We start from the raw sequence: 16,039 nt of genomic DNA on the forward strand, positions 1-16,039 counted from the left end.
ATTCCAATCATAATTTCAGAAGGTTTAACAAGCTTTAACAAATTCCACCAACAAAAACTGATTTCTTTGAATTCTCTCAAAGCTTTGCAGATTTTTGTATTTAGTTGGTTTTCAAATAGTTTGTGTCTTTGTCAAATTATTTACAAATTAATTTCAAAATGCTAATTTTAAAATCCACATAGTCTGTTGGATACCTGTCTATAGTTTACTACTTCCTCATGATGTTTAAGCACAAACTTCAACCTGTAGATTGCCGTCTTATAAGTACTATCTATATCTCAATCTTTTTGTTACAGAGTTATATCTAATTGGGTGAAATTTTGTATTCTGCAATATTGCAAATGCTTTGGTCACAGCTAAATGGAAAATTAACCCAAGTTATGTGGCTGTAATGAGCTACTTTAGTTTGGTTTAATGAGATACTTCGTATAACGTTGAAGAGATATTAGGGTAAAAAGCTGGAATACCAAGACAAAAACAACATCAAAATCTCGTACAGAAGGAAAGGAAGTAGCGGAAGAGAGTTAAAGAAAAAAAGAGGGCCAAGGGGGTGGGGATTGAGAAACACAATCAAGAAAAAATAATTTTGTGTACCTCTAGCGGAAGATAATTTTGAGAAACACAATAAAGGGGAAAGCCAATGGCCTTCCTTATGGCCTAGTGGCATGGGTGGCAGCACTTAGGTGCTTGCAAGGGTGAGGTGGTGGTGGTAAAGGAGGGGACCCAACTGCCTCCTTCTCCATCTTTTACTTGAAGCGGTAACCTGGAAGATTCTAAGACAAGCCAAATACATAAGCAATATGTTTAAAAAAAGCAATGAATTACCAACTCAAGGAACACAAAAGGATCCAACTAAATGAGTTCTAGGAAGAAATAAGACTATTAAAATCCCTAAACGCCAAGTAAAGAATGCCATGAAAGATGCTTAACAAAAGAAATCTAAACAAGTTCTATGAAGCAAATAATGATTTATGATTAACATCCCTAAATGCCATGCTCCAAGTAAAGAACATAACATGAAACACAATTCTGAATTTTGTCGGATAGCAGTTTACACCAGTAGTCCTGAAGTTATCCTGCTGATTTTGCAAATAATAATCATATGTTAGTGTCAGCAATTTTATGATGTCAAGAAAACATGAAAAAAAAACTCACTGAAACATATATAAAACAGCAGGCATGAAATATTTGTAATGCACGACAAATTTTCAAGACAATGGCTTAGACACCTTTTCAACCTATTATTTCTGGTATTAACCCATTCAAAAACTCAACTCTTGTTCTAGTGTTTATAATTTTCCCTTTATGTTTATGAATTTGAAAAGACAAAAAATTAGAATTAAAAATTTCTTAATGAGTTTTCTTCAACCACAATTTATCCCTTAAAATTTTTTTTTAAATATTTAAAAAAAATAAATCCAAAAAATTTCAAAATACATTTCAAAACTCAAAATACAACTCAAAATTGCGATTATTTCATTTATACCCTTATACATTTACACAATTTTCAATGACCCCCCATACTATTTAAGTTACTATCAATTTGCCCTTGCCGTCATATTTGAAACAAAAAATTTTTTAAAAAAAAATACATTTTGGCCCCAAATTTAAAAAGAAATATGCAGACCCACCCTTTCTTACCAGCAAACCACCACCACCAACCACCACTTCAACCCCTTCTATCTCCTTCGACATAACTCTGTTTCACCTCACTTTTATGTCGTTAGATTCAACTCACGGTCTAGTTTTCGTATCACATCTCACACGTCTCGTTCTTCCTCTTTTTGCATGCTATCGGAGCTCCAAAAATTGATAAAAAAATAATAAGATTTTTCTCATCGTTTTCGACTTTTCTTCGAGCCATCTTTCGGACTTCATATCTTTCTCGATTCTTGACGATTCTACTTCATTCTTTCGCCATTCTCTTCACATCATTTCCTACTTCGCCCTACATTACCTCAATTTCTCACTTCATTGTGTAATGGGCGATTTTGGTATGCCGAAGGTTGTCCAAAAACTAATTTTGAAAATTTCAAAACATTCATCTTTTGTGTCTTTCTTCTTCATCTTCCTTATTCTTCTTCTTCTTCTTCTTCTGCACTTGTAACATGATGTGGAACATAGTTCTAGGTGGTAATTATAGCGATCCCGGATTTACCCTTGTTGTATAGTGATCTGGACATGTGTCCGTGGATGTTAGTAGTTGTATCTATCGTGTTGCTATCCTTTAAATCCGTTGTTTGAGTTTTAGGATGTTTTTGGGCTTGTGTTGAACAGGTGGATTAAGCCTTGGTCTATATCCTTGTTGCCCAGGTTTTTGGTGTTACGCTCGAGCGGGTCATCCTGCGCTCGAGCGGAGTTTGGTTTCTAGTTTAGCGCTCAAGCGGGCGTTTTGGTGCTCGAGCGGAGATTGCATACTCCCAGTTTTTCGTGTCCCTGCAAAACTTCTGCAGAGGAGTTTTCTACGCTCGAGCGGGTTTTTCTGCGCTCGAGCGGGTGGCGCTCGAGCGGGATTGTTGGCGCTCGAGTGGGTAGTACTGTCTTGGTGAGGGTTCTGGGAGAGGGAGATTTGCGCTCGAGCGGACTGGTTTTCTCGCTCGAGCGGATGTATTTTATTCCTGTGTCTTGGCGCTCGAGCGGGTCTTATTGCGCTCGAGCGTGTCCAGATTTGTGTTTCTGACGCTCGAGCGTTGTGTTTTCCGCTCGAGCGGGAATGTCGTATAACAGAGGGCAGCTGGGCATTTTTGAATCACTTTTTCACTTTCTCTTCTCTCTCCTACTTTTCCAAAAACACCATTATTGAGCCTCTCACACTAGAACCCTACCTTCTCTCTAGGTTTTGATCTAGTAGGAGTGGTTTGCTCATCTTTGGCCTTTACAAAAAGGTTGTTGATCGTCGAGAGCTATATTTTAATCTGAAAATTTTGGGATTTGGAGCACGTTGGGTTTTGTCATCTTCTCCCTTGGGGCTCCGGATTTGAGGTAGGGATATCCTACTCCTCTCTATGAATTTTGTCTTTAAATTTTAGTATTTTGAGATGTTGGGGTTGATTTGGTAATTTTGTGAAAGTTTGGGGCTTTTGTGTAATTTTACAAAAGTTGAGGTTTTATTTATAATAAACCTAGATGCATGTTTGGCATAGAGGAATGAAATAAATGTTGAATCATTGATGAAAATGGGACCTTAAGGGTTGTAATGTTAATTATGGAAAATGCCCTAATTACATTGTTAGATTAATTGGGTTAATTAATCGTGAGAAATGAGGTTATGAAATAGGAATGTCAAGATTGGGAATGTATGGGGCTAAAGGGTGTAGTTGAATTATTTATCACTCACCGAAATGAAATGTTGATTGAATATCCATTTGTGCATTTATTTCCTGTTTAGAAATAACTGCTTTGGGCTATCGGTGGAGGATAGTCGTGATTGTTGTAGACAATGCATGATGATTAGGTAAACGAAAACTAATCAATGGAACGTGTCATGGAATTTGACGGTTGATAGAATACATTAACTGTATGTATTGAATGATGGTATATAGAACCAATGTGTTTGTATACGTTATGTGTAGAGGAGGAGATGGGGGATGTACTCCGCGGTTTAGGGGAAGATGGGGGATGTACCTCTAAACCGGATAGTGTTGGGAGGAGATGGGGGATGAACTCCGTAGATACAGCTCATATGCTTGTCTAGAGAAGTGAAGATAGAGCTCATATGCTTATCTTTGTGAAGTGTGGATACAGCTTATATGCTTATCTGTGAGTGTGGGATATAGTTCTTATACATATCTGTTGTGATGATGATAGAGCTAATATGCTTATCTGTTGAAAAAGGGAAAATGAAAAGTAACTTGGACTCATAAGTCGTACGACATAAAATGTGATTTATGTGGACGTATTAGTGTTGGCCATCTATCAATTGCTAATCTTTTAGTCATTGTTCATGGTTGGTTTTGTGTATTTCTACTGGGCTATGGCTCACCCTATATGGGAATATCATTTTCAGGTACAGGTAGCATGCCACCTCCAAGGTCATAGCTTGGGAGGCTAGTGGCGGGCAGTTTTTATTGTTTAAGTTCCTTTTGATGTATTACATGTATATTCAGGCCGAGGGCTTAATGTGTAGATGAGTTAGCACTCTTTTGTTCTAACCAAGTGTTAACTTGGAAAACTGTAAGCCGTGGGGCATTTTGCTTTTGTTGTTAACATGTAATACTTTTGTAATGAAACTCTGATGAATAGAAGAATGTGGATATTTCATATGTCAATGAATGTTTTATTTGATGGGTTTAATGTTATTATTTTGAGGGCGTTACAGTAATGGAGCTGGTAATGGTGGTAGTGGCGATCCGGTGATGGCGGTAGGTTTGGTGTTGTAAGGTGGCAGTGATGGTAATGCTCATGGTGGCTGTAATGAAACTTGATTGTGAAAAATGTGGGTTTGGTGTTGTAAGGTGGTGGTGATGGTAATGATCACGGTGGCTGTAATGAAGTTCAGAGGCGGTGAAGTTGGTGGTTCGGGTGATGATGTTGGTGAAGTTATGAAGGTGATGAAGAAATATATATCTTTATATATATATATATATACACACACACATACATATCAATAATCTATTTCCATAACAACCCTGTTGAAATTGAATAGCTCCATGATTTTCTTCTTCTTCTCTTCTTTCTCAAAATTCTTCATCGTTATCATGATCCAAGAAGATCTATCATCATCATGTAGCCTCCTCCAATTACGAACCAAGACAGATACAACAGAAAATAAGTTGATCGCTTGATCACTTTCGAACCCATTTTCATTTTGTCTTTGATTTCTTCACCTTCCTCTCATACTCCTCTGCAACCAACATAGCAATAACCGCTATCTCTCTCTAGATCTCTTTGTGGTAGAAAATATGATATTATGATTATTGAATTGTGTTTTCTTTCATCTTTCTCACTAAAATAAAGAAAAAGCTTAAATGGATAATTGAAGAAGAAGAAGAAGAAGAAGATCACTACCCGCCACTGAACTACATTACTGCCACCACTACTATCACCAGTTCTGTTACCACCTAGAGCCATGTTCCACATCATGTTATAAGTGAAGAAGAAGAAGAAGAAGAAGAAGAAGAAGAAGAAGAATGAGAATGAGGAAGAGAGAGGAGAAAGAAACAAAAGATGAATGTTTTGAAATTTTCAAAATTAATTTTCGGACTACTTTCGGCATACCAAAATCACCCATTACACGATGAAGTGAGAAAGTGAGATAGTGTAGGGCGAAGTAGGAAATGAAATGAAGAGAATGGCGAAAAAATGAAGTAGATCCGTCAAGAATCGAGAAACATATGAAGTCGAACAGATGGCTCGAAGAAAAATCGAAAACGAAAAGAAAAATCTTTTCTTTTCTTTATTTTATCAATTTTTGGAGCTCCGATAACATGCAAAAAGAGGAAGAACGAGACGTGTGAGATGTGATATGAAAACTAGGCCGAGTTGAATCTAATGACATAAAAATGAAGCAAAACGCGGTTATAAAGAAGGAGATAGAAAGGCTTGAAGTGGTGGTTGGTGGTAAGAAATGGTGGGTTTGCATCTTTCTTTTGAAATTTGAGTCCAAATTTCAAATGTGATGGCAGGGGCAAAATTAATAATAACTTAAATAGTATGGGGATACGCGTGAAAATAATAGTAATTTGGGGGATCATTGAGAATCGTGTAAAAGTATAGGGGTATAAATGAAATAATCTCCTCAAAACTCATAATTAAACAAATTTTCTATTTTCAAAACTTATAATTCAAAATACGACTCCACACTCAAATCATAGTTTTAAAAATAATTTTAAATAATAAAATAAAAAAATATTTTTTTGAATTTGTTTTTTTTTTTAAATAGAGTTTTGAAAAGAGTTTGGTTTTGAATTTTGAAAATAGTTTTAAGTTGTGGTGGAGCCAGGAATTTAATATAAAGGCGCACTTATTAATTATATTCTCAAAATTTTTCTTCCCCAATCAATAAAAATAACATAATAATAATTTTTCGAGCTAATATTAAATATAAAAAATTAATATTCATTACAAAAAGTTTTTAATTTGAAACTTTGACAGTTGACCCAGACGAATTTTCATCTTTTGAAATTTTTCCATGATAGTATCATTGTCGATGCCATCAAAAATCTCTCTCAATGTAGACAACCAATCTATCATTCATCCATTCATCACCCATTCGGTTCCGTAACCGATTCTTCACAATATTCATAGCTGAAAATACCCTCTCAATAGTAGCAGTTACAACAGGTAAGACTAATGCTAAAGTGGAGCAGATACACCAATGGATATACTTTGTCTTTTCCAGTCTCCACCATTTTCTTAGCAAGATCGGCAATTTCATTCAACCTTGAAAACTCACTACTGGATAGCATATCGATAATATATGTATCAAGTTGATCATTAAGTATTAATAACTACAAATTTATATTTTTAATTTTAGCACAAATCAAATCCCTAATTTTAGCACAAACAACAAACCAAAATCCCTAATTTTAATATAAATCACAACCAATTAAAATTAATAATTTTAGCATATCAAAATCTCTTATTTTAACATAAATAATAACAAATAAAATTGCAAAAAATAATAAATAACGATAAATTAATACTCATAATTTTTATTTAAAAGTAAAAATTAATAAATAAAGTAATCTGTAAACAATGAAGAGAAGATACCAAGGTTGTAATGTGGTCCCAAATCTATGTTGTGTGTGATCCTAATCTGATAAATTGCGAGTCGGTAAATTGCAAAGCAACAAAGGGAGACAAAGAAGACAAAAAATATGAAGATACTTAATAAGTACTGTGAATAAATAAATAAAAACAGAAAGAATTTCACACGCTTTTAGGGTTTTAGCCTTGCCGTAATTAGAGTTATGTGCACTCCACCTAAAAAAAGTTGTGTCAGTGTTTTGTTGGGATTGGGACTAAAAACAAAAAATAAAAACAAAACAAATGTGGGTGCATGTGTTAGTGTGTTTGGGTAAAATTGGGATGTATAGGAGGGGCAAGACTGTGTGTAAGCTAAGACACCAAAAAAAAAAAAAAAATTGAAAAGTCAGGGGGACACATGGCCCCCCTCGCCCCTATGTCCCTCTGTCGTTGGTTTTAAGTTGTTTATTTGGTTATAAGTTTTGAAAATAATTTTTGAATTAAGCCCTGAATTGTGTGTTTAATTATAAGTTTAAAATTTTTTTGATTGGAATTACAATTTGAAAACACAACCAAACGCTACCTTTATATTTTGCCGATTCCTCACCTATAAGAATGAAACTTAATTTCATTACTAGTTTTCATCAAAAAAGCCATGTCTGTTGTTGCTTTGCTAAGCAAAACAGCCTGTTCAAAAAAATATCCTAGCCTCACAACGCACAGCCCAAACATACAAGCATACATGAATTCAATCACATATCACTTTCTAAATTTAAGGTTATGTCCATGCAGTACAAATATTAGATATCCAAATTAATGCCTCATAAAATCCTTCCAAGACATTTACTACATGCTTCGAACATAAGGTGATTGCAACAAAATAATGGTCAAAGGGTTCTCTTAGGTTGGACGCTTAACCTTTCGATGCTCTTGGATGGTTCTGTTTCGTTCTTGGATGGCTCTGTTTCGATGTGGTTCCTAAACTTTGGGTTTGTTTAGAGTTGTGCCGTGGTGGGTTGAGAGCTTTCCCCTTTTTTCATATTTTCCTTTTGTTCTTAGTTCCATGTTAGTTGAATTCTTTTAACCAATGCCGGTAGATTGTGCTACAAATGATTGGGCTTGCCTTTTTGTACTAACCTAATTGGGATAAGAAGGTTCTTGCTTTGATGCTTATAGTACTCCCCGTTTCATATTTTTTGATTTGGATTTTATATAAAAATTTACCTCAATTCTTATCAATAAAGATTTCGTTCTTTTCCTATGATTTATGTCACAACTCAAAAAGATTACCCCATTGAGCCCAACAAAAACATCCTGAATGCCAAATATAGTAACCATTTAATACACAGTATTATATGGGGACTAAATTGATAAATATGAAACTACAATGACATTGAGGGAAAATTTTAGAGGCCAAACGTTTTTTAATTCTTTTCATTTTTTTAATTGTAATATTTGTTCCAAAAATACCCTTAAATATAATGATGAATTCGAACAACTTTTGATATGGAGAGCATTTTTATACACATTTAGGGATTAGAGTGACACCATGTGCATACTTTAGCAACCAAAATCATGTTAATTTTTTAGTTTAAATAAAGTGCTGATTGGTTGAAGTTTTATATGATTGATTATGTTAACAGAAGTATGTCATAATTTTTTTATTTATTTTTTTATAGGGTACATATTCTCCTAGTATCCATGTGAATTGGATGGAAGAAGGAATTTTAAACAAAGTTCGAAAGCAAGCTGGTTACTCTTGATTTTTTAAAATACTTTTAAACTATAATATTTGTATTTAATTATTTATTAGTATCTGCTGCCACTATTGAATCAGTCAATAATATAGAGAATCGACCTACAGAATTATTGCAATTATCAGTACAAGAGTTAGTAAATTGTGTGAAACCAGAGGAGGAAAGTTGCTATACATGTTCCATAAACAAGGGTTACAAGTACGCCATGCAATTTGAAATAGGAATGGAGGCAGATTGTCCTTATATAGTGAAAAAACAACCCTGCTGCGAGAAGCCCAGCCATATGATAATTTCTACGTAGTTACTATATAATTTTTTTTAATGAAAAACATTAATTTTCATTCTAAATAATATTATTGAATTTTTAATTTTTTGTATGAGTGTAATATGTAGTGGGCTTTAAAGATTGAAAATTTCAAAGAAATGGCTAACGGAGATGAGATTGGACTTATGGAGGCTGTTAAGAATCAACATGTGGATGCAACACTTTATATCACCCATAAATTACTAAAATACAAAGAGGTTTGAAAACAAATTTAATGATGTATTGTTTTATTAGTTTACTTGTTGTCTCTCTATATAATGTTCTTATTTTATATTGCTTTTTTAATTATTTTGTTTTATGATTATGATTAGGGCATATATGAAGGACCACCATGTGATTCAAAGGTAAAAAGGTGTTCAATTGGGGAAGTGATGATGAGACTAAGAAAATTTTCTGGTGGATCAAGAACTCATGGGTCGTCAGTTTAGGAATCAATGGATTTGCAAAAGTTGTTCGGAACTCTAGCCTTCCAAAAGGCAGTGCACCTGTTATGTTTAGAGCATCATACCCTATTCTGTTTTGAACTGAAAAGCCAAGTAACCAAACAAGAGAAGATTATGCCATTTACTTGGTTACTTGGCTTTTCAGTTCAAAACAGAATAGGGTATGATGCTCTAAACAAAACAGGTGCAAATCCATTGATTCCGCAACTGACGACCCATCAGTTCTTGATCCACCAGAAAATTTTCTTAGTCTCATCGTCACTTCCCCAACTGAACAACTTTTACCTTTGAATCACATAGTGGTCCTTCATATGCCCTAATCATAATCATAAAATAAAATAATTAAAAAAGCAATATAACATAAGAACATTATATAGAGAGACAACAATTAAACTAATAAAACAATAGATCATTAAATTTGTTTTCAAACCTCTTTGTATTCCAGTAATTCATGGGTGATATAAAGTGTTGCACCCACAGGTTGATTCTTAACAGCCTCTATAAGTCCAATCTCATCTCCGTTAGCCATCTCTTTGAAATTTTCAATCTTCAAAGCCCACTACATATTACACACATACAAAAAATTAAAAATTCAATAATATTATTTAGAATGAAAATTAATGTTTTTCATTAAAAAAAATTATATAGCAACTACGTAGAAATTATCATATGGCTGGGCTTCTCGCAAAAGGTTTTTTTTTTCACTATATAAGGACAATCTGCCTCCATTCCTATTTCAAATTGCATGGCGTACTTGTAACCCTTGTTTATGGAACAAGTATAGCACCTTTCCTCCTCTGGTTTCACACAATTTACTAACTCTTGTACTGATAATTGCAATCAGCTTGCTTGTTTTCATTTTTCAGAAAATTCTACATTCTTATTTTCCATTTTTTTTTGTTTTCACTGAATTTTTTTAATATTTTAAACAACTTTTTTACTTTTTAAACACACCTAACATAAATACACCTAAAAAGTAAATTGTAAAAAAAATCTTTTAAAAATTCACTAAATACCAAAAATACAAAAAAATACAAGAATTCAGTACATTTTTTGTATTTTTATGTATTTATTAATTTTTAAAAATATTTTTTCACAAATTTTTTACTTTTTAGATACATCTAACTAAGTTGCATCTAAAAAAATAAAAAAAAAATTTAATTTAAAAAATATTCACTAAAACCAAAAGAATACGAAAATCAAAAAACTCAGTTTTCAAAAAACTTAATCCAAAAAACTCAAACCAAACACACTGAATAATTCTGTAGGTCGATTCTATATATTATAGACTGATTCAATAGTGGCAGCAGATACCATTCCCCAACAACAATCTATAAAAATAATAAATAATTAAATACAAATATTATAGTTTAAAATTATTTTAAAAAATCAAGAGTTGGGAAGCCAATTTTTGTAAGTACTTGTCAAACAATGCCCAATTACAACTTTGTGGTATAAAAAAGCACTGGATAAACATTTATATCCACTTCTATGATGACAGAAAAGTAAAAGGTGAAATAGCAAGGGCTTAGTATTTCATATATGAATGCTAACCATGGAGTAAAAAGCACATCCAAATAATATAGTATTAACAAACCTCAGCCCATGATGGCTCCAATTCAGTAGCTCCTGTCAAATAATTGGAACTCATGAATACAATGTCTACTTGGGTAATATATATGGAAAATAAATCATTACACAAAAAACAAAATTTGAACTCCAATAACAATACAGAGCTAAAATGATTTCTACAAGCAAAGAAAATCTGAAAATATTTGCCATTTGAACAGGGAACCAAATCTGAAGATTGAAGAAGACATCAAAATTTTATTTGGGTCCAGCTGCAAAATAATTTCTGAAGTAGTAAGCTTCTAAATGATAAGCTAACAACCAAGTGATGAGCCATTAATAACTGCATTATTCAGCGTAATAAAAGAAGTCTACAGTTGTACAAGAAAATAAAGAACTGGGACTCACGAGTTGCCGCCTTCAAAGCATTCCATGCTTCTCCAATTTCAAGTAAAACTTGAGCCTTCTGCTGATGTAAAACTGCTCTTTCTGGCATCAAAGTAATAGCAGCTTCCCACTTCCCAAGAGCTTCATGGTACCTCCTATCCTTCAGAAATGAAAGTGGGAAAGAGTTATCAGAACGAGCAAGGAAAAAAAGGAATGGAAAATACATGACAGATATATAGAACTACATTTTGCAAATGGTCATGTAGCAAATAAATATGTATGAATGTCTCCCTTTGAATTTTCAAGCATTTGAAAGGAATGACTTTGCACCTGAGGATGTTGTTTTCAGACAACTACAAGAAATTCAACTGGCTCAAGAATATACCACACCAGGTCATGAACACAGGTTGCAAAAACGGAGCACTGTTGAGCCAAGGAAGAAAACCAACCATAATTGTCTTGCAACAGGTTAATTTCTCCAATCTCATATTTTATAAATGGAGGAATGGGCTGCCAAACAAAGTCTGGACCCCATGGCAATAAAACTTCTCTACAACAGTAATGGATCAAGTTGGAGTGAATATGAAGCATTGCATTGTAAATACTGTTTCCATAACTTTAGGAAACTTCAATCTATATATTTCATTCAGTTTTAAAATCCATGAATTGCAAATGTTGCAGCACGGAAGTACAAAAGCAACTATAGGGGTTGGTCAGTCTGGGAATCAATTCTTGTCATTGACAGGGGAGAAGAACACACACAGATACACGGTAAGAAAACTAAAAAATGAGAGAAAATACACACTAATTGTAACTCCATCGTATAAGATTTTTTCATTTATTTTTCTTTTATCAGCTACCTCCATTGCACAAGAATTTCACCAAAAACACAATTTGAAGTATTACTTTCCCATCTATTTCAGTCAGCTATAAAAATCCTATTTGCACTTTCAACTCTATCAAGGATCATATTTATAACTAGAACATTGTTGAAGATGCAGAAAAATTCTAATGATTTGACAATGTAGTGGCTTTTAGACTCTAAAATAAAATGTGTACAAAGGTTTACAACTTGATGAAAAATATCCCTTTGTTATAAAACAATTTCCCCAACCTAAGACACATTATTCCACTGCTTTTGTTTCCTTTTTCCATTCTTCTGCAAACCTTAAGTTGATAAACTTTTAAACTTGGAACAAAGTACTCCCTCACTAGGATATATAGTAAAATTCTTCTAGTTCAGGTCTGAGTTCTGATCTTTACATTGAAATTATGTTATTTTAACACAGTTTCTAACCCTTTTTTCAGTTTCTCATTTTCCTTTCTTTCTTTGCCTTTATATGTTTTTATTGTTGAATTGCAAAAGATAAGAACACAATTTGCAGCTCATTCAGGTCTAAGGTAGTGTCATTTCCAGTTCGAGAGCATTTTTGCAAGGAGCATCAATGGTCACAGGAAATGGATTGGAACTAATTACAAGACTGCTTCCCCATCTAATATTCCCTCTTTGTTGGAACTTTGGATTTTGTAATGGAACTGATGAAGGAATTCTTTCATATGGAACTGTGGGATAGTAAAGCTGAAGCTTTATCGGTTTTGGGGTAGAAAAAAGTTATAGAAAGAGTGATGTTTGTAATGGATTTGAAGCAACTTGCAGGAGAGTAGAATAGTCATCTTTTCACATGCATTTAGTGTGAAGGAACCCTCTGAGGTTCACATTTTCAAACTCCTCTGAGGTTCATTATCCGAAACTTCAAACAAGCCCATATTTCTTTATAATGATATAATAGCTATTTTACCCCATCAGATGGCTGGTTGTATTGAGAAATCTCAGACTAAAAATCCTTACTGGTAGGCAAGTTCTATCACAAAAATCCTTCAATATCTTAAATTTCATAGAGACAAAATGATAGTTTGGGGTGAAGTGATGAACAAGGGCAGGCTTCAACATAAGTATTTATATTTTTTTTAGTAACCAAAACAGGGACACAACAATAATTAAAGAACTAGTTACTAAAAAAATCATAAAATCTCATTAATCTACCACTTGAGACCTACTATAGACTGTAAACCCATATTTCACCCACTTTATTGAGTGAAAACATATATCCCTTATATGAACTAACTGAGAGTGGATAAGTTGGATGAATCAATTTATCAAAATCCACTTATGGCCCAGAGCTTAGTTATTACCTAACAATCTTCAATATTCAAACAGAAAACAAATTCCCACTCTATAAGCTGAAGTTTTCCTAGCCAAAACCCAATTTTTTTTTTTTTTTCTACTGAATTCTCAAATTTCAAACATCTCCAGATACGCAAATTTCCAAGCCTCCCAACCCATATCTCAAATCATTTGTGCTCAAAGACTATATTTAGGGTAGCAGTGGATATCCAAAAGTATTTTGATTATTGGGCAAACTTTGAACTCCCTCCACACATAGCCAAATTTTGGAAACAAACTGGATGTATAAACATATGCCCCAATTCCAAATATATTTTCCATGATTTATAACATAGCCGATAATTAACAACAGAGTTCACCTTCATAACCCCAAATTACAAACAGTCTAATAATTTCAGCAAATCAATAATTCCACATACCCACTTCAGAATTTTGTAACTTGCATATGTACTATAAACTAAAAACAAAATTATCTAAACAATAACAAAAAGCACATATTAACAGAACCAGTAACAGTTGCTATTAAAGAATTAGGGCATATAAAGAAACAACCCATATAAGGAAAAATAAAAAAAAAAAAGATTTGGAATTTACCTCAGCGAGTTTGGTTCCTTGTGCGTGAAAGGCTTCTGCGAGTTCGGTGTCGTTGTGATGGTGGGCTTGAGCTTGTTCGATGTTATGGTCTGTATCATTATCAGATCTTGGTCAGTCTTCGCTGTTGCTGATGATGCGATCATCGTTTTGATCGAAAGGGAGGGTTGAAATGGAGAGGAGCGGGCGTTTGTGTTTCTTGTTCTGGTTTTTCCAGGTCAACTTCATCTTCCTTTCTTTTGTTTTTGAGTCGGTGTTCTCCCTCTTTCTTGATGTGTGCTTAGCTAGAAAGTTGGTTAACAAGTTAGTACAAACAGTTCCGTTTTAGATTTTTTTTTTTTCTTCTTCTTTTCTCTGTTCTGAAACAGAGAGGATGAAGAAGAAATAAGAAGAAGAAGAAGAAGAAAAAGAAGAAGAGATGGAGCAGGGGACCAATCACAGATCATCATCAACAACACACAACATCATCATCATCATCATCAAACACAGATTTTCAAAATCAAAATAATAAAAAATAAAAAAAAACAAACAAACACAGATCTACCACAACACACAACATCATCATCATCAAACACAGATTTTCAAAATCAAAATAAAAAAAAAAAAAAAAACCAAACACAGATCTACATCGTCGCGGAGCGGGCGTTTGTGTTTCTTGTTCTGGTTTTTCCAGGTCAACTTCATCTTCCTTTTGTTTTTGAGTCGGTGTTCTCCCTCTTTCTTGATGTGTGCTTAGCTAGAAAGTTGGTTAACAAGTTAGTACAAACAGTTCCGTTTTAGGATTTTTTTCTTTTTTTTTTCTTTTCTCTGTTCTGAAACAGAGAGGATGAAGAAGAAATAAGAAGGAAGAAGAAGAGATGGAGCAGGGGACCAATCACAGATCATCATCAACAACACACAACATCATCATCATCAAACACAGATTTTCAAAATCAAAATAATAAAAAAAAACAAACAAACACACAAACACAGATCTATCACAACACACAATCATCATCATCAAACACAGATTTTCAAAATCAAAATAAAAAAATAAAAACCAAACACAGATCTACATCGTCGCACCGTCGCCCATCACCGTCTCGCACTGTCACCGTCGCCGTCGCCATCGCCATCGCCATCGCCTATCACCATCACCAGCTCTCTCTCTCTCACTGTGCTCGCCCTCCCTCTCTCTCTCTCTCCTCTCCTCTCTTTCTCTATAGCGATCCCGGGTTTATGTGTTGGGCAGGTTTGTTATAGGTTGGTTGAGTTTAGAAACCAAAACTAGTTGCCCAGATTTTGGCATGTCCGCTCGAGCGGGTATTCTTGCGCTCGAGCGGGGATTACACACTTCCAGTATTTCGTGTCTCTGCAAAACTTCTGCAGATGTGATTTTTACGCTCGAGCGGGTTTGTTTACGCTCGAGCGGTGGCGCTCGAGCGGGTCGTTGGGCGCTTGAGCGGGTAGTACTTCCAGAGTATAAGTTCTGGGAGGGGGATATCCACGCTCAAGCAGACTGGTTTTCGCGCTCGAGCGGAAGTGCTTTATTCTTGTGTCTTGGCGCTCGAGCGTGTCCAGATTTTTGTTCTTGGAGTTCGAGCGTCGGGTTCTCCGCTCGAGCGGGTCATGCGTGTATGAGTTATCCGCTGGGTGATTTCGAATCACTTTTTGCTTTTCTTTCTCTCTCCTGCTTTTTCTAAAAGCCATTTTGAGAGCTCCTCTCTCTAAAATCTTGCCTTCTCTCTAGATTTCGATCTAGCTAGGGTGAGTTCCTCACCTTCGGCCTTTGTAAAAGTCGTGTTGATCGTCGAGGGCGTCATTTTCATCCGAGAATCTTGATCTTTGGAGCATTTTGATTTTGGTCTTCATCTTCTTTGGAGCTCAAACTTTGAGGTAGGGATATCCTACTCCTCTTTATGGATTTTGTCCTTAAATTTTAGTATTTTGAGATGTTGGGGTTGGTTTGGTAATTTTGTGAGAGTTTGGGGCTTTTGTGTTATTTTTACAAAAGTTGGGGTTTTATTTATAATAAACCTAGATGTATGTTTGGCATAGAGAAATGGAAATTAATGTTGAAACATTGATGAAAATGGGACCTAAGGGTTGAAATGTT

The 16,039-nt window shown here is 34.5% G+C and overlaps 1 protein-coding gene across 43 annotated transcripts in view; it reads right to left on the reverse strand.

The window, feature by feature from the left end:
- The window catches only part of LOC114306759 (uncharacterized), a 35,525-nt gene extending 20,379 nt beyond the window's left edge, over positions 1-15,146 (reverse strand). For 5 of the 43 annotated variants that reach the window (XR_014363683.1, XR_014363682.1, XR_014363686.1 and 2 more), the window contains exons 1-4: positions 13,948-14,914; positions 11,190-11,328; positions 10,810-10,841; positions 595-773 (exon numbers count right to left, since the gene is read on the reverse strand). Coding sequence is in view for 13 of the 43 variants with exons in the window: in XM_082919426.1 (XP_082775552.1) it covers positions 951-1,079; positions 10,810-10,841; positions 11,190-11,323; positions 13,948-14,090 (438 nt within the window). In the remaining 30 variants the exon portion in view is untranslated. The other 38 variants (XR_014363695.1, XR_014363698.1, XR_014363692.1 and 35 more) reach the window with 22 other exon arrangements.
- Positions 15,147-16,039: the final 893 nt, after the last annotated feature.

This window comes from Camellia sinensis, chromosome 3 (genome assembly GCF_055761805.1).
Source record: "Camellia sinensis isolate YWXY chromosome 3, ASM5576180v1, whole genome shotgun sequence".
Taxonomy (NCBI): domain Eukaryota; kingdom Viridiplantae; phylum Streptophyta; class Magnoliopsida; order Ericales; family Theaceae; genus Camellia; species Camellia sinensis.